Below are 16254 nucleotides of genomic sequence, written 5' to 3'. Positions count from 1 at the left end.
CCTTGGATTGTTGCAAGCCTTAGTTAATTTCAGAGTTCCGGAAAAGTTGATTTTGACAATTTTGGTCAGCATTCTCGTTGCTTTTATGGAGTGGTTTTCTGAAGCTCCTTACTACATCATTCCAGAAGTGCTTACCCTTCTCAGAGCTTTTTACACTTGACATTCTTTCTGCATGGAATCATCTGCTCTTCAAAAGGTTCTTTTTGGGAGGTGCCTGGCTGGCTTAGTCAGTAAAGCATGTGACTCTTGATGTCAGGATCATGAGTTCAAGCCCCACATTGGGTGTCGAGCCTACTTAAAATAAAAATTAAAACCATGCAGGAGTGCCTAGGTGGCTCAGTCAGTTAAGAGTCTGCCTTTGGCTCAGGTCACGATCCCAGCATCCTGGGATGGATCCCCTCATCTGGCTCCCTGCTCAGCGGGGAGTCTGCTTCTCCCTCTCCCTCTGCCCCTCCTCCTGCTCCTGTTCTCTCTCTCTCAAATAAATAAATAAAATCTTTTTAAAAAATTAAAGCTATACGAAGTTTCTTTTTTTTCTTTCAGGTCTGTTTACCCCAGATCTGTCACCCTAGAGAAGTCATCTCACACCATCCTATCTCATTTGCCCCTTTGCCCCATGGAGCACATTATTTCTTTCATATAGTTTATTACAATCTATTTATAGTGTCTTCTCCAGTAAAGTTTATGCTTCAGGTAAGCCTTTCATTGTAAAGATTTTCCAGGGCCTAACACCAATTGTTCTTAATTTCTAGTGTTATTAGTCTACAGAGCTAAGTGACTTTATCCAGGTATCAGGGACAAGAGGTGGATTGATCCCAGGTTTAAGGACTTACTGGGTGAGGAGGTGGTGAAAGGTTAAAGTTGAGAGAGATAAAGATGCTCATGTGTAGGCACCCAAAATATGACAGGAGTAGTATTAGAGAAAGTTACAGTGAGTTGGGATCTAAAATCTAGACACAAGTTGGTGAGAAGCAGAATTTATAGGTAAGTACAGTAAAAGAGTAATGAGTGTTATGGTTTTATAGCATAAGATTCAAAGTCTGTGGTTTTTAGGATAGAGTAAGGATGGTCTGAAATTGGCCAACACCTATCTCCCATCTAGAGAAGAGGAATGCAGTTGTCCTCCACTTGAGAAGGCTGGCAAGGAGGAAAACTCCTCAGAGAACCAGATTTCTGTTAGAAGGCTATGGAAAAGGAAACATTATGAAGGCAAAGGAAATATTTCCAGAAGAGGTTGAAGATACAGAGGATTTTTCTGATGAATGACAGGACATAGTGAGATTTTAGGAAATGGAGAATGGTGGGAGATCAGTTTTTAAAAGATATTATAATAACCTATGTCAGGATTAGAATGTGGGTGATAGATTTAATTTGGGAGATGATTTTTTTTTAAGGTGACTAATAAAAATAGGGACAAAGGCATAGTACAATTAATGCCAATGGTTTCAAAGCAAATGGAGTCGTGGCCAGGCTAAGGTGTTGGAGGGGAGCAGGAGAAAAGATCTCTCCAGGATGACATGGAATCAGAGAGCTCCTATTTGACTTCTGCTAAAGCCAAAGTAGAGACTTGAAGGGCATGGTGTGGGACACGGAGAACTGTCTTGGTCTGACTTCAAGAGCTATAGAGATGCCTCTAGAATACTGCCCCCAAGAGATGCAGATGTATTTACAATTAGTCTACTACTCGAGAACATTAAGAAAACAACATGCTCGGGGCGCCTGGGTGGCTCAGTCGTTAAGCGTCTGCCTTCGGCTCGGGTCGTGATCCCAGGGTCCTGGGATCCAGCCCCGCATCTGCATCGGGCTCCCTGCACCATGGGAGTACTGCTTCTCCCTCTCCCCCTGCTGTGTTCCCTCTCTCGCTGTGTCTCTCTCTGTCAAATAGATAAATGAAATCTTTAAGAAAAAAAAAAAAGAGAGAGAAGAAAACAAGATGCTCATGTGATGCAAACTAGCTGACAGGATGGAGCACTAGGTTAGATGGCTAGGGGAGCCAGACCGTGGTGGGTGGGGGTGGGAAAGAGCAGTCCCATTCTCTTCCAAGCTTCACACTCATCTTTCCACCTACTGGCAATACAAAGAATAGCCACCTATATGTCTCACAGGCAAGTCAAACTCATCCTAAGATTGAACTTTCTAGAAACCTGGCTCTCCTGTGTTCTCTTTTAATTGGTGTCATCCCACCATTCATGTGGTTTCTCAGGTCACTTTTCTCTCATCCCCCTAATCCAGTCTATCTGTCACCTACCAAGTGCCCCTGGAAACCATCTCCTTTTTATGTCCCATGCAATTACCTTTTCCTTTTTTTTGTGCCAAAGAGCTGGAGATGGAGAGATGATTAAAATCCCTGCACTGGGACCACATCGGGCTCCTTGCTCAGCCGGGAGCCTGCTTCTCCCTCTGCCTGCTTGTGTGCTCTCTCTCTCTCTCTCGTTCTGACAAATAAATAAAATATTAAAAAAAAAAAAAATCCCTGCACTTTACTCAAAAGAATTCACAGTCTACTGGGAAAACCCACTGAATAAAAATGTGGTAAGTAGAACAATAATTTGTTCAAATATTTGAGTGCCATTCAAGTAGTTATTGAGTGCTTACTAAATGCGGTTTGGAAACACAGTAGTAAGCAACAGTTACGACTCTCATGTTTATTATATTTTAGTGGGGAAGGCACATAATGAGTATGTAAAAACAATGTTAGTATTAAGAGAGTAGAGAAAGGTAAGTGTTGCTACTTTAGAGAGTTTTGTTTGTTTATTTTTAAGTAAACTCTACCTCCTATGTGGGGCTTGAACTCACAACCTGGAGATCAAGAGTCACATGCTCTACAGACTGAGCCCGCCAGGCACCTCAAGTGTTGCCACTTTAGAAAGCAGGCTTAGAAAAGGCCTCCCAATGTGTGTATGTATGTAGAGGTGAGATTTTGAGCGGGAACTTGAAGTGAGAGCAGAAGCCACGCTAAGACTTGGAGAACAGCATTTTCTCTCAAAGCTCAAGGGCCTGAAGCAAGAACAGCAAGGTTAGAGTGCCTGGAGTTGAGGGAGGGAGATAGTAGGAGATAAGTCAAACTGATAAAGCAGAAGAGATAAGCAGAGGTCTGATATTTCTGGGCCCTGGCAAGGAATTTAGACTTTATTCTGAATGTGGTAGGAAGCCAGTGGGAGGTTGAAGATACAGAAGGATAATGTTGAGAGACTCCCTTCAAAGAGATGAGGTAGGATTTGGAGCAGACTGTAAAAGGACTTATCCATTAGGCACTTTACTCCTTTCAATACTGCCCTATGATCTGCTTCCCTCCAGCCACCAGCCTCATTGTCTCCTCCCCTTTATTTATTTTTTTTTCTTTAAAGATTTTAAGTCATCTCTATACCCAGTGTCGGGCTTGAATTTACAACCCCAAGATCAAGAGCTGCATGTTCTACTGACTGGGCCAGCCAGGCGCCCCTATCTTATTACTTTTTTAAAAGTTTATTTAAGTAATCTCTGCACTCAACGTGGGGCTTGAACTCAGGATCCCCAAAATCAAGAGCCACAGTCTCCTTCAACTGAGCCAGCCAGGTACCCTTCTCTCCTTCCCTTTAAAGTCCTACTTCTTGAGAGAATTGCTTACATATACCATATCTTTTTTTTAAAAAAAACTTCTCATTCTGGGGGCGCCTGGGTGGCTCAGTTGGTTAAGTGTCTGCCTTCAGCTCAGGTCACGATCTCAGTGTCCTGGGATGGAGGCCCGGCATCCGACTCCCCTCTCAGCAGGGAGTCTGCTTCTCCCTTTCCCTCTGCCCCTCCCCCCTGACTCATGCCCTCTAACAGATAAATGAAATCTTTAAAAAAAAAAAAAAACAACTTGGGGCGTCTGGGTGGCTCAGTCCTTGGCGTCTGCCTTCGGTTCAGGTCATGATCCCGGGGTCCTGGGAATGAGCCCCACATCGGGTTCCCTGCTCAGCTGGAAGCCTGCTTCTCCCTCTCCCACTCCCCTTGCTTGTGTTCCCCCTCTCACTGTGTCTCTGTCAAATAAAATCTTTAAAAAAATAAGAAATAGGGGCGCCTGGGTGGCTCAGTCGTTAAGCGTCTGCTTTGGCTCAGGTCATGATCCCAGGGTCCTGGGATCAAGCCCTGCATCGGACTCCCTGCTCCGCGGGAGGACTGCTTCTCCCTCTCACACTCCCCCTGCTTGTGTTCCCTCTCTCGCTGTGTCTCTCTGTCAAATAAATAAAATCTTTAAAAAAATAAAAATAAAACTTCCTATTCCATTTTAAATTTTGCTCACTCCCCTGCACAGAAACTGCTCTTGCCAATATTACCAAAGATTTTCGAGTTACTAAATCCAAGAATCACTTTTTCGTCCTCATTTCAACTAGCCTTCGCAGTAGCATTAGACCATGACATCATTCTGTGCTGGCTGTCTTCCCGTTACTCAGTTGCTCCTCCGTTCCTCTGCCAGTTTTTCTCTACCTGGCCTTAAATGCTCACATTCCTCAAGTCTTGGACCTAGAACATATTCCTGTATTTCTTTATGTTAGGGGTTGGCACACCACTGGATGCTGATTGGGCCCATGCGCCAAGAATGGTTATGTTTTTAAATGTGTGGGAAAAATCAAAAGCATATTTCATGAGAGGTGAATCCCAGTACCCTAAGCTTTATTGGAACACTGCCACATATTCCTTAACTATCGTCTAGGGCTGCTTTCACACTACAACAGCAAAATTGAGTAGTTGTGACAGACTCCATATCCCACAAATCCTAAAACAGATACTTAGTACACTTTACAAGGAAAATGTGCTTTATGCTCTGTCCCTAGGTTCCGTTCATTCCGGGGACTTGAATTACCGTTTGTATACGGCCGATTCCCAAAGTAACATCTTCTGTCCAAGCTCTTCTATAAGGATGAACAGACATGAACATCCAGCAGCCTGTCATTCCAAATGATCAAATGAGGAATTAGGAATCCTTGACACACCTCCCATTTCCTAACCCCCACGTCCAATCTATCATCAAACCCTTCCAAACAAAACCCAAGTCCACCACTCGTCTCCATCCCTACTGTCTTCCACCCTTTCCCAGCGCAGCCGCGCCCAGCTCTAAAGCGAGCCTTTTTCAAAACGTAAAGCAAGCAGGCGACTCCCCCCTCGGGTGTGCCCTAAAGCCCTCAACCTCTGGCACAGCCATCCCCACCGCCCTCCCCGGGATTCGGAGCGCGGACGCTCCTCTCGCGGCCGGAGGCTCGGAGAAACAGAAGTTACGTCGCGCTCCGACTCCAGGCTCCTCTCCGCGGCGCCCGGAAAACACGTAAAGGGGCGGGACAGCGTTTTACAAACCGGACCGTGAGGCTTTGCGTTTTCTCTTTCGCAGCCAGCGCCGGGAGAGATGGGTGAGTGTCGCTCTGCCTTGGGACCGGGGAGGGGGGATGAGCTCGATCCAGTGCCATCCTGCCTCGCAGCCAAGTCAGGAGTGCCGGCGCCCCGACCCCTGGCACGGAGCAGCCACGAGGAGCGTGGTGCTCGGGTTCTGGCCGCCGAGGCTCGCTCCGGTGGCTGCGGGGGCTGGGTGCTGCGGGCGCCGCCAACATGGCTGCCGCGGGAAAGTGCCTGGGCTGGGCCGCATGTGGAGGATGACACCTTGGTAATGCTGCAGACTGCCGAGTGCGCAGTGGGGAAGCCAACCTTGGAGAGCTGAGCGTGCGGCCCGCCCGTTGCGGGGGTCTGGGGCTCGCGAGGTGCCTGCCCGAGCCCCCGTGGCTAAAGCTTTCGCGCCCTGCTTCCCCATGTAGGCATCTCTCGGGACAACTGGCACAAGCGCCGCAAGACCGGGGGCAAGAGAAAGCCCTACCACAAGAAGCGGAAGTATGAGCTGGGACGCCCAGCTGCCAACACTAAGGTGCGTGCGGGGCCCTCGTCTCCAGCGTGGTCTGGCCGCTGCGGGTGGTGGTGCAGGGCTCTGATTCGTCTGGGGGACTGGGCGGCCTCCTCACCTTTACGCGTTGGTTAAGACTAAAGAGGTTGAATGGAGACAGATGTTACGTATTAGGACTTCAAGGGCGCCTGGAGGGAGTGCGCTCCTCGGATGATAGTCAGAAACCCGGTATTTTTTTTGTTGTTGCATAGAGACTTAATTTTCAGTGTTTGGAATCAGATTTTTCCTCTTGGAGGTAACTGGAGTGATGAAAAAGTATCCTTAGGGGTGGTTGTGGCCGTCTTGGCCACCTGTGTGCCACTTGCCAATGCTAGGACTTGTCATAGTTACACTGACTGTGTTGCCTCCGTCCAGCCTAGGTTCCCTGCCTTCTCTTGTCTTGCTCTCCTGGATAACCTAGTTCCTGTCTGTCTTTTCCAGATTGGCCCCCGCCGCATACACACAGTCCGAGTCCGGGGAGGCAATAAGAAGTACCGTGCCTTGAGGCTAGACGTGGGGAACTTCTCCTGGGGCTCTGAGTGTGAGTGAGGCCCTCCAGGAGTGGGTGGGAACTCCACACCTAAAATTTTCTAAGCTTCAGTAAGTGCTTTTAACAGGAAGTCCGTGGCCTCCACCAAGATACTGAAGTTTCTCTTTGAAAGCTGTTAAGGTTGTGGTAGCTGGAGAATTCTTTCCATCCTGTTTTGTCTCAAACTCCTATAGCTTCAGGGATTGGGACTGAATCTAGACACTATGTGTGGTTGCCAGTTAATCTCTGGAAAGGTGGCTTTGTGGAAGATGAGCTGACACCCCATAGCTGGGTAACAGACTAGAGTTCCCTTGCTGTTTCTTAGGCACTTTGGGCGGGAAGATGTGGTGGTAGGGGACAACAAGGCCATTTGGCTTCTGGTCTGTAAGACTTGATTCTGAAATTCTCCCGTGAGCAGGTTGTACGCGAAAAACAAGGATTATTGATGTTGTCTACAACGCATCCAACAACGAACTGGTCCGCACGAAGACCCTGGTGAAGAACTGTATTGTGCTCATTGACAGCACACCGTACCGACAGTGGTACGAGTCCCACTATGCACTGCCCCTGGGCCGCAAGAAGGGGGCCAAGCTGGTGCGTGTTTTGGGGGAGCCAACTTCCCTGTGGGGGTGAGGGGAGACCAGCCTCATTCCAGCCTTCTTATGATGAAAACTGTGTCCAGTTCTGCTACTGAAGGGAAAGAGATGAAAGCCTTTAGTGCTGAGGAAGGCAGCAGGGATTGGGATGTACAGGGCCCAAGCCTGTGGGGACATTCCTTCCCTGAGCCAGGGCCTGGGGAGCCCCAGCTAACCCATCTATCTCCTTTATTCAGACGCCCGAGGAGGAAGAGATTTTAAACAAAAAACGATCAAAGAAAATTCAGAAGAAATATGATGAAAGGAAAAAGAATGCCAAAATCAGCAGTCTTCTGGAGGAGCAATTCCAGCAGGGCAAGCTTCTTGGTAAGATGGCTGTTGCATTGGGGGGTTGGGTCACAAGATACAGTGTGCCCTCTGCATTTTATTCTTGCCCCTTGTTCTTTTAACTGCCTGCCAGCTGTGTGGTAGAGGCTTCACTAGGAGAGTTGATGACCGCATACAAGCACAACTCAGAACATGTGGTCATCCCATTAGCCTGAAGCTGAAATGGGAAATAGTGAGCAGGAGTCATAGGCCTCAGCTTGGCCTCTGCCTCTAACTTCCAGAAGTATTTTGAGAAGTCTCTGTGTGGGCTGAGGGGGCTGTCTCGGTGATGAAAACTTTGTCCAGTTCTGCTACTGACTTAGAGTGACGATAAAGTGTATCTGAGGAGACACTGGGCTTCAAGCCTGCCCCCAGGATACCTGAACCAACATGGACTTCCTTAAGGAGACACCTAGGTTTGGGTAGGGCCCCACTCTTATTTTGCTAATGAATGCATACTATCTTGCAGCGTGCATCGCTTCAAGACCAGGCCAATGTGGCCGAGCAGATGGCTACGTGCTAGAGGGCAAGGAGCTAGAGTTCTATCTGAGGAAAATCAAAGCCCGGAAAGGCAAATAAATCTTCCTCCTATCTTCAGCCATGTAATAAAGGTGTTTATTGTCCTGTCCTGTGTTCACGTGTGAATATCCAGTTGCTTGGCACGCTCTCACTGAAGGCCAGTCCTAGATGTGGGCTGTGCCTTTATATAGCTGAGGGAACATTTCTCACCCCAAAGGCTAGTGTTCAGTGGGAACGAGGGACATGGCATGCAGGGCAAGCATAGACTGTATGAGGGAGTTATCCCAGCACTGGGCCCCCAATATTACTGGGGTATTGATTGGAACCTGAAGCCATGCTGCCTCTGTGAACTTGGCTCTTTGAGAGATCCTGTACCCTTTTCCTGTGTGAACTTTGGTTTTAAGGTTTTAGCTTGAAGTTTTCAGCCTGGGTTCATGGATGGCCTAGAAACCCTGAAATTGGGTTCCAAATTTTTTTGGTATTGTTGATAGCAAGTTGTACACATTGACATATCCTGTCAGCTTTTGGATGTCTTTTTGAAGTTAATTTTCTCTTCAACCCTAATCCTTTCCCCCCCTCACTACTCAAGTGTGCGAGATAACCAGTGATTTCTGCATTGCTAAATCTGCAAGGGTCAGGTCTTTGTCTTCAGCTTGGCCACATTGTCTGCTCTTGGTATGAAATGTAGTTTGTGCTGCATTTTTTTAACTTTAACCCAAACCTGCTTAACACCTGCACTTGGATATCATAATTGGACTCTCAAAGGTGAACATGTGAAAAACTGATAACATTCCTCAGCTTTCCCTTTTCAAATAGTTTCTCAGCTATTTGATTATAGCAAATTGTTGCCTTTATACAGCTGCTTAAATCAAAATCTTGGGTCATTTTGCCCTTACACTCTAGCATCTAAAGTCCCCAGATCTTGTTGGTTCAACCTTTAACACCACCTCTACCTCCTGACCACTCTTTTGCAAATAGCGCTGAAGGCTTCTGTTGTCCCCAACAGTCCTAGCAATAGTGATCAATGGGGTTGTGACAAGACAGCTTCCCATCTCAGAAGCCTTACCAAACACCCAAACACTATGGAACTCAACGTGACCTGGTCCCTTTTTCTACAGTGCTAATCATCCTGGCCTTGCTGAGCGCATGTTCGCTTGCTAGTTCATTTGTTGGAAACATTTTCCTTCACATACCCACATGGCTTACTCTTCAGGTCTTAGATCTTCGTGAGTTCCTCCCTGATAATTTTAAATTATAGTCCCTTCTGTGCTGTTAATCTTTTACCCCAGCTTTTTCTCCTTATCCCTTAGTTGGGCATAAGTTTTGCTCATTTTCCTTTTTGTCCAGTTAGAATAGAACTCCAGGGGAACAGGTATGTTTCCTGCTCTGTTTCCAGTACCTGGAAGTGCATGGCAACATACCAAGCACTCAAATGTGCTAAATTAATTTAAAAAAGAAAAAAAACTTAAGATTTTATCTAAGTTAAAGTTGGAAAGTACAAGCATAACTTAAGAGCCAAAGAAATGAAGATCCAATTGGTTCATTAGCTTAGCTAAATGGCAGAGTTCTGTGAATAGACAATAGGGAAAGATGAACTAGGAGATGACCCCCCCCCTTTTGAGTACAAAAACTTCAGGACATACAAAAAGCAACCCAGCCTTCTAAAACCTTACCATTGGCTCTGGGAGGCCTGTACCGTACTTTTCCTTCCTTCCGGTGGTTATCTTACTGCAGCACCATAATTTTAGCTGTTTACAGTATGGGTCAGGAGTAGCAAAGCCACACTAGACACTTCGCCTTTATTTCCTAATTTGAGCTGTACAAGATTCTATCTCCCCTTCACTTCTTCCTCTAATCTGTGACTAGAACCAGTGTGTACCAGTGTGTTTAGAGTCTTGGATTCATCTACTGTTCATTCCCGAAGCCTTCAGCTGACCATTCTTGCCCTGAAGCAAGGCTAACTCCCGTTAACCCTATGAAAAACCTCAAACACCTACATGAATGGCTATCTTGGGGTGCTTTTGTCTCTAAAGACTTTGAGATCTAAGCTTAGGTATCCTGTAACCCATGGTTGCCCAGCAGGAAAGTAGCAAAGCCAGCCTCAGATGTCAGGCTGCGCTCAACCTCGACTACACCCTTGTTTCTTCCCTCTTGAGTCCTGTCATCGGTCCCATCCTTTGATCTTTTTTTTTTTTTAAGATTTTATTTATTTAACAAATAATGCAATATATGTTAAGAAAGAAAAAAAGAAGAATGTAGCAGGAGGGGAAGAATGAAGGGGGGGAAATCGGAGGGGGAGAAGAACCATGAGAGACGATGGACTCTGAAAAACAAACTGAGGGTTCTAGAGGGGAGGGGGGTGGGAGGATGGGTTAGCCTGGTGATGGGTATTGAGGAGGGCACGTTCTGCATGGAGCACTGGGTGTTATGCACAAACAATGAATCATGGAACACTATATCTAAAACTAATGATGTAATGTATGGGGATTAACATAACAATAAAAAATTAAAAAGATTTTATTTATTTATTTGACAGCACAAGTAGGCAGAGTGGTAGACAGAGGGAGAAGGAGAAGCAGGCTCCCCGCTGAGCAGTGAGCCCGATGCGGGGCTCGATCCCAGCACCCTGGGATCATGACCCGAGCCGAAGGCAGACACTTAACGACTGAGCCACCCAGGCGCCCCCCCATCCTTTGATCTTAAGATTCTGTTTTGGCAGTCACCAATTTCCTTAGTGGAGGCTGAACTTGGAGAGTGGAGCTCAGTTCAGTCAACACGATCTATGCTCCATGAGGCTGGTTCCCCCCCAACACTGCAGGCCCACCATAGAGCTGAACTCACAGCTTTCACCCCATAAATCGTGCTTTCTCCTGTTCAGCTGGTGGGAGCAGAGAAGGGTGAGGCACTCCAGAGTCCAAACATCCACCCAAGGTCTAGGCTGGGTGGTGTACAACTGCCTTCACATCTGAGTTTGATCAGCCTCCAGGACAGATTCCCAAGCTTTTACCGTATTATCTTTATCCCACTTCACAGCATGCCAATTTAAACAACTGTAATTGCACAAGTAATAAACGATTATATTCTCATTGTAAATAAAAAGTTGAATATTACAGGTAAAGCAAAAGTTCCCCAGCACCCACACTCTGATCCCTCTTCAGAGTAAGATTATCAGGATAAGGTATATCCTCAACATCTTTTTATAAAGGACTCAAATTGTGATGCCTGGACCAGCAGCAGCACCATCACCTGGGAACTTCCTAAAAATGCAAATTCTTGAGTACCATCCCAGATCTAATGAATCAGAAGCGCTGGGAGTGACACCCGCAATTATTCTGAACAGGCCCTTTAGTGCCTAGTGCCGCTGATGCTCCTGCAGGTTTGAGAACGTGCCCAGCAACCTATTGCTCAGGAAATTAACAATGCGTCTGGGTTCTTGTCCTCTAGGCCCCGCCCATGTATCCCAGCCTCACTTTACCCAAGCAAGCCATCCTACCTTCTCCCGCCAAAATGGGCACATTCCCAGCCCCGACGCTGGCCCCGCCATCTTCCCCGTTCAAGGTCCGTCCCTAAATTCTCCGGCTCAGGACACAGCAAGCGCTCTAATAGCGCCGGAGGTCAGCAGGGGGTTGGGAAAGTGAGCCGAGGCGGGCAGGACGGCCTGGGCCCGGCAGTCTCTGATCAGGGCTCCCCGGCCTCGTCCTCTGACCCCACTGACGCCTCCTCGATGCGGTCCGCGGCCTCGGGGTCGCCGCTCTCCTCCGCTCGGAAGCGCAGCACATGCGGGGTCCGGGGGGCTCCTCGCGCGCGGCCGAAGGTCCTGAGGCTGATGGCCGGGGAGGGTGCTCCCGCGGCCAGGAAGCGGCCGAGCAGTGGGGTCTGTGCGGCGGGCAGCGGCCGAGCGGGCCCTGGGGACGCCTCCACCTGCACGCTCTGCTCGGGGTCGTCGCTCACGCTGCGGGCGGGAGGACGGGCTGAGCGAGCCTGGCGCGGGGCCACCCCAGGGCTGGCTTTCCCGAGAGGGCGGGGAGCAGAGGCGACCGAGTCATTGGCGCCCCCAGAGGGGTGGTGAGGACCTGGGGTCAAGCCCTGCCTCCACCAGCGCAGGCCGCTCACCGAAGGTTGAAGGTGGAGCCCAGGAAGGAAGGCCGCAGAGCGTCGGCGGCCGTGGCCACCGTGTAGGGCGGCTGCGCGGAGTCTTCATCCCAGTACAGGTCCTTCTCGGCGGGAGGCAGGTTCTGGTACATGTCGTCCACGGATAACAGAGACACCTGGGGCAGGCAGCAAGCCACAGGATCCCCCTGTCCTCTCCACACCCAGGCCCAGCGCTGGCAAGGAGGAAAGCACAAGGCGCTGCCCCCAGACCTCTGCCCACCTGCAAGTTGCGGTCTATGAGCTTGTTGGTCTCAAAGTCGTCATCATCCTCACCAAAGGGGTTGATAATCTGTTCGGCCACCTACAGGTTGTAAGACAGTGTTATCTGGGCTCAGAGCCCCATCCTCTGTCCCCAAAGGTGAGGTGGGCCCTGGGCCCACATCTCTACCGAGCAAGCTGGTATGACCGGCCTATGTGCCCACCTTGAGCCAGCCAGCATAGAAGAAGAACTGCAGCAGAGTAGTGAGAGGCACATACATGTCCAGGTCCCCCAGGGTGGACGCCGCCTCCTGGCCCGGCTCTAAAGGCTCCCGAGGTCTGGCCCGCCCTGCCTCGGGCTCCACGAACTGGCGGCCAACCAGGGAGAGGGCAAAGAAGGAATATACCGCTATGGTCACCACCTAGAGAAGGAAGCCTGGCTGAGTAAGACAGGGAGAAATGCCCTCCCTGACCCCGAGGGCCAGTGAGGGAATCTGACAAGGAAGTAAAACGTGTGGCAGCATCAGAGGGGATGGGGGCGTCTCAGGGGGGTCCGGGGATGCTTTGAGGATGAGCCCTTGGTTGTTCAGTGTCTCTCTGGACTGCACTGCCCCAGGGCAGGTACCATCTCTAATTCTCCGTGTCACATGCAGCACAGGACATGCAGTAGGCAGTGGGACGGGAGAGGGGAGAGGCAGTTACTTGGGTGTAGACGAGAGGGATGCTGATCCAGTCATAGTGGAATAGCATGCTGCACTTGGCCCGGTACTTGTTCAGCTCCTGGGGGAAAAGCAGGAAGAGGATGTCAGTGGAGGAGAGGAGGGAAGAATGGGGAAAGAACAGGGGAGCCCAACACAAACTCGGCCTAGAGGCCCATCCCACTGTCTGGGGTGTTAACGTGAGGGGGTGGCGTGATGGGAAGCAGCCTAGCAAAGTAGCTTCAAGCACAGACTGTGGAACCAGCCTGAGTCCCAGCTCCCCTGGCTAGCTGTGTGACTTGGGGAAGTTTCTTCTCCACTCTGTGCCTCAGGTTTTCGCCTGTGAAAGAGGGATGGTAATGATGTCCCAAGGGCTGTTGTGCGGGCCAAATGAGTTAATGTATGGACAGTGCTTCCAGCTGTGTGCCGTACACAGTTGTTGGCATCATCTAAGTGCTAAGTACTAAAATTATTATTCCAGTTTGCAGAGCCAGGGAGGTCAGACAGGCCTGGTCTGGAGCCGACTCACTTCCAGGAGCAGACAGAGAGCAATGTCATCACGGATCCGCCCATCCCTCCGGGCCTGGGCTGCCAGGTTGGTAAACCAGACGCAGGGGATCCAGTACTTGTTGAAATCAGATTTCAGGCTCTCGAACTTTTTCCTCTCTTCCTGGGACATGAAACCTGAGGAGATACAGTGAGTGGGGGCGCAGACACCTCCCCTGCCGCTAGGACGTGCCCCCCGGGGGTCAGACCTCCCCTCCCAGGAGGCCCACGCTCGGGTCCTGGCCCCGGGGGGCCGCCCCTGGGCTCCCCAGCATGGCGCCTGCGTTGGCCTGGCCGAGCCCAGGGGCGCCTGTCCGCACCTGCGTCCACCACGTGCTCCATGGTGGGGAAGCGCTTGAGCACGCGGGTGCTGACCGAGCGCAGCACCAGCACGGACGCCAGGTTGGCATAGCGGATGAGGGTGCGGCGCAGCAGGCGGCCACGCTGGTCTACGCCGTGCACGCTGGCCGAGATGACACACATCAGCTGGTCTGGCAGCGGGATGCTTGTATACTGGGCCCACCAGCGGTTCACCACCAGGGTCACGTAGAAACCTGATCGGCCGCCATGGAAGCGGAGACGGGAAGGGAAGATGGGGGGCCTGGGAGTCAGCATGCCCTGCCCGCCAGCCGGAGCACCCGGTCCAGGCCAGGCTGAACCAAAGCAGGGAGAAGGACACCTTTGGCTTCCATACCCTGCCTTGCTGTCGGGGGGAACGCCTCTTCCTAAAGCCTCTGCCTTGCTAAGCCAGGCTTGGAGGATGGAGGAGTGCAAACCTCCTCCTGCAGAGAAGTGGTCAAGTAATGGCTAATTCTGAGCCCTGCTTCCCAGGAAGGTGGAAAGGGGGTGTCACCTCTCTCCAGCTCCTCTCCAGGACACAGAGTGGGATTTTGAAGCCAGCAGGTGTCTTGTCCCTTGGTGGAGTGAGGGTCCAACAAGTGACAGGCAGGGTCTAGCCGTCTGGAAATCCTGGACCCTGGACGCAAGTCCCATGCCTGCTGAGCCTGCTCTGGTTGACCTGTAGGCTGTGCTGCTGGGGTAACTCTGACCCTCAGAGCTATCACCTCAACCCAAAGGTCAGGGAAGATGGTCAGAAGGATACCAGGGAGAATTAGAGGGAGCCTTACCCAGTACAAAGGATAAGGGGATGAGATCTGCAGAACGATTACAGTATCGGGCCACCTGAGCATACACATGCCTCTGCTCCTGGGTCAGCAGGAGCCTGGGGAAGGTCAGTTGTAAGCCTGGGTTAGAGGGAAGCGGGCAGCCGAGCCCCCCGCCCCAGGCCAGCCCTGAGCCCTCACCCTCACCGGTAGATGATGCTGAGCAGAGCATACAGGGCAATGAAGAGGAGGAATTCTTTGTAGAGGAGCTTGTAGATGCTTCCCCTCCAGCGGAGAAGCAAGCTGGAGAAGCCTCCAAAGCGAGCCTCTGCCACTTTGAGGGTGTATGAAACCGTCATGGTGCTGGGGTCCTGGGCGGGAGGTCACATGAGCTGCCCCCAGAGCTGTCCCCCTTTCCCAGCAAATCTCCGTAGCTTGCCTTCTCACCAAGCCTAGTTCCCAGGCACCCTCCCTTCAACTCTGGTCACGCACACCCAGCCTTCACTCTGTGTCAGTAGACAAGGGGAAGAAGCTTCAGAGCAGACAAAGCATCCCCCCACCCCCTCTCCAGAACTCAGTGGTACATGGGTCAAGCCAGGATGGGATGGGCCTAGGGGAGCTGAGATCTATAAGCTCTCATGCAAGAGCCTTCCCCGAGATCCTCTTCTACTCGCAGGGCCAGAAGGAACCAGATCACAACTCCTGAGGGCAGAAGATCCAACTCTAGCCCGAACCCACAACTATGCTACCCGCTGGGGTCTTGCTGACAGCTGCTCTCCCAAGGCCCCCGGTACTGCCACCTCCCAGTGACACCGGCCTACCTGTTCTGGGCAGTGGCCCGTGCTGAGGAAGCAGAACTGGGCTAGCCCATACACTGCATGCACTTAAATATCTGCTGGGCCCATAAAGCTTAGCTGGCCCGAGGTTATCATTGATGGATTGAGGCTGTCACCCAGCTTCCCCTGGTCCTGGGAACTAGATGTGTCTCCCTACCCCTGCAGGGCTGGGCTGGTCTTTGGGTAGCAGAAGTGCCATCTACACTGACCCTACAACTCACACAGATGACATCATGTCCTTGAAACCAGGTTGACCGGGATTAGTGTCCCACGCTCCAGGTGAGAAGACAGACGCATGATGATAAATTGTTATAATCCTAACGGCTACTGATCGCAGAGCACTGACTGAGGACACCGTGCCAAAGGCACTGCTATGGAATCCTCATCTCAACCCCACAGGGCAGGAAACATCCCCATTTACAGATGAGGCTCCAAGAGGTAAATGACCTTGTTCAAGGTCATTGGAGGCAGGATTCAAAGCCTGAGTTGATGGACTTGGTGGAGCTTGTAAATAAAACAGCCAGTTATTTTACCAGCAAAATGGGCTTATTCAAAAACAGAGGAATTGCAATTCAGAATCTGCGGATATGCAAGCTACAGCAAACCCTAGGCAAGTCCAGAGAACAAAGGAGGGGAATGTTATTATATAGAGAAAAAAAAGGGAAGTTGAGTGGGGGCTACTTTGAGCAAAAGTCCACTGGAGGTTGGTGATGTTTTCTCATTGGCTGAGTTGTGACAACTTCTCATTGGCTGGACTCTTGCTCTACAAGGAAAAAGTCTTTCTCCCTCTTGCAGGGGGTAGTAAAGTAGGTCCTTTCCAGTTG

At 50.4% G+C, this 16254-nt stretch overlaps 2 protein-coding genes and 4 non-coding genes across 6 annotated transcripts; 5 read left to right on the top strand and 1 right to left on the bottom strand.

Moving 5' to 3' along the window:
* Nucleotides 1-5278: 5278 nt before the first annotated feature.
* On the top strand, nucleotides 5279-8011 carry RPS8 (ribosomal protein S8). Its single transcript, XM_032430452.1, has 6 exons — nucleotides 5279-5366; nucleotides 5766-5872; nucleotides 6329-6428; nucleotides 6835-7010; nucleotides 7249-7378; nucleotides 7848-8011. The coding sequence occupies exons 1-6, from the start codon at nucleotides 5363-5365 to the stop codon at nucleotides 7955-7957; spliced, it is 627 nt and encodes a 208-aa protein (XP_032286343.1). The 5' UTR covers nucleotides 5279-5362; the 3' UTR covers nucleotides 7958-8011.
* Nucleotides 5599-5678, top strand: LOC116627012. The gene has a single exon (XR_004298392.1). It is a non-coding gene; the product is annotated as a small nucleolar RNA SNORD55/SNORD39 (small nucleolar RNA).
* On the top strand, nucleotides 6146-6249 carry LOC116627059. The gene has a single exon (XR_004298409.1). It is a non-coding gene; the product is annotated as a small nucleolar RNA SNORD46 (small nucleolar RNA).
* On the top strand, nucleotides 7075-7144 carry LOC116627052. Its single transcript, XR_004298407.1, has one exon. It is a non-coding gene; the product is annotated as a small nucleolar RNA SNORD38 (small nucleolar RNA).
* Nucleotides 7660-7728, top strand: LOC116627049. The gene has a single exon (XR_004298406.1). It is a non-coding gene; the product is annotated as a small nucleolar RNA SNORD38 (small nucleolar RNA).
* Nucleotides 8012-10542: 2531 nt separating the features above from the next.
* On the bottom strand, nucleotides 10543-14953 carry BEST4 (bestrophin 4). Its single transcript, XM_032430440.1, has 9 exons — nucleotides 14802-14953; nucleotides 14619-14713; nucleotides 13812-14045; nucleotides 13475-13629; nucleotides 12950-13027; nucleotides 12472-12669; nucleotides 12270-12350; nucleotides 12011-12165; nucleotides 10543-11849 (listed from the first exon to the last, which is right to left on the bottom strand). Exons 1-9 carry the CDS (start codon nucleotides 14951-14953, stop codon nucleotides 11576-11578), a joined length of 1422 nt encoding a protein of 473 aa, XP_032286331.1. The 3' UTR covers nucleotides 10543-11575.
* Between the last annotated feature and the right edge of the window lie 1301 nt (nucleotides 14954-16254).

The sequence above is a fragment of the Phoca vitulina genome, unplaced genomic scaffold (genome assembly GCF_004348235.1).
Source record: "Phoca vitulina isolate PV1807 unplaced genomic scaffold, GSC_HSeal_1.0 scaffold2, whole genome shotgun sequence".
NCBI classification, from domain to species: domain Eukaryota; kingdom Metazoa; phylum Chordata; class Mammalia; order Carnivora; family Phocidae; genus Phoca; species Phoca vitulina.
The sequence above is the reverse complement of the archived record's forward strand: the minus strand, read 5'-3'. Positions and strand labels throughout refer to the sequence as shown.

What these genes read in the sequence shown, in the direction of transcription:
- RPS8 (XM_032430452.1), top strand. An exon ending in GCCCAGCTGCCAACACTAAG is followed by an intron (nt 5,873 to 6,328) that starts GTGCGTGCGGGG and finishes TGTCTTTTCCAG; the next exon opens with ATTGGCCCCCGCCGCATACA. An exon ending in CTTCTCCTGGGGCTCTGAGT is followed by an intron (nt 6,429 to 6,834) that starts GTGAGTGAGGCC and finishes TCCCGTGAGCAG; the next exon opens with GTTGTACGCGAAAAACAAGG.
- BEST4 (XM_032430440.1), bottom strand. Translation starts at nt 14,953, where the DNA reads ATGACGGTTTCATACACCCTCAAAGTGGCAGAGGCTCGCTTTGGAGGC. An exon ending in GGAGCACGTGGTGGACGCAG is followed by an intron (nt 13,630 to 13,811) that starts GTGCGGACAGGC and finishes GTATCTCCTCAG; the next exon opens with GTTTCATGTCCCAGGAAGAG. An exon ending in TCATAGACCGCAACTTGCAG is followed by an intron (nt 12,166 to 12,269) that starts GTGGGCAGAGGT and finishes TGCCTGCCCCAG; the next exon opens with GTGTCTCTGTTATCCGTGGA.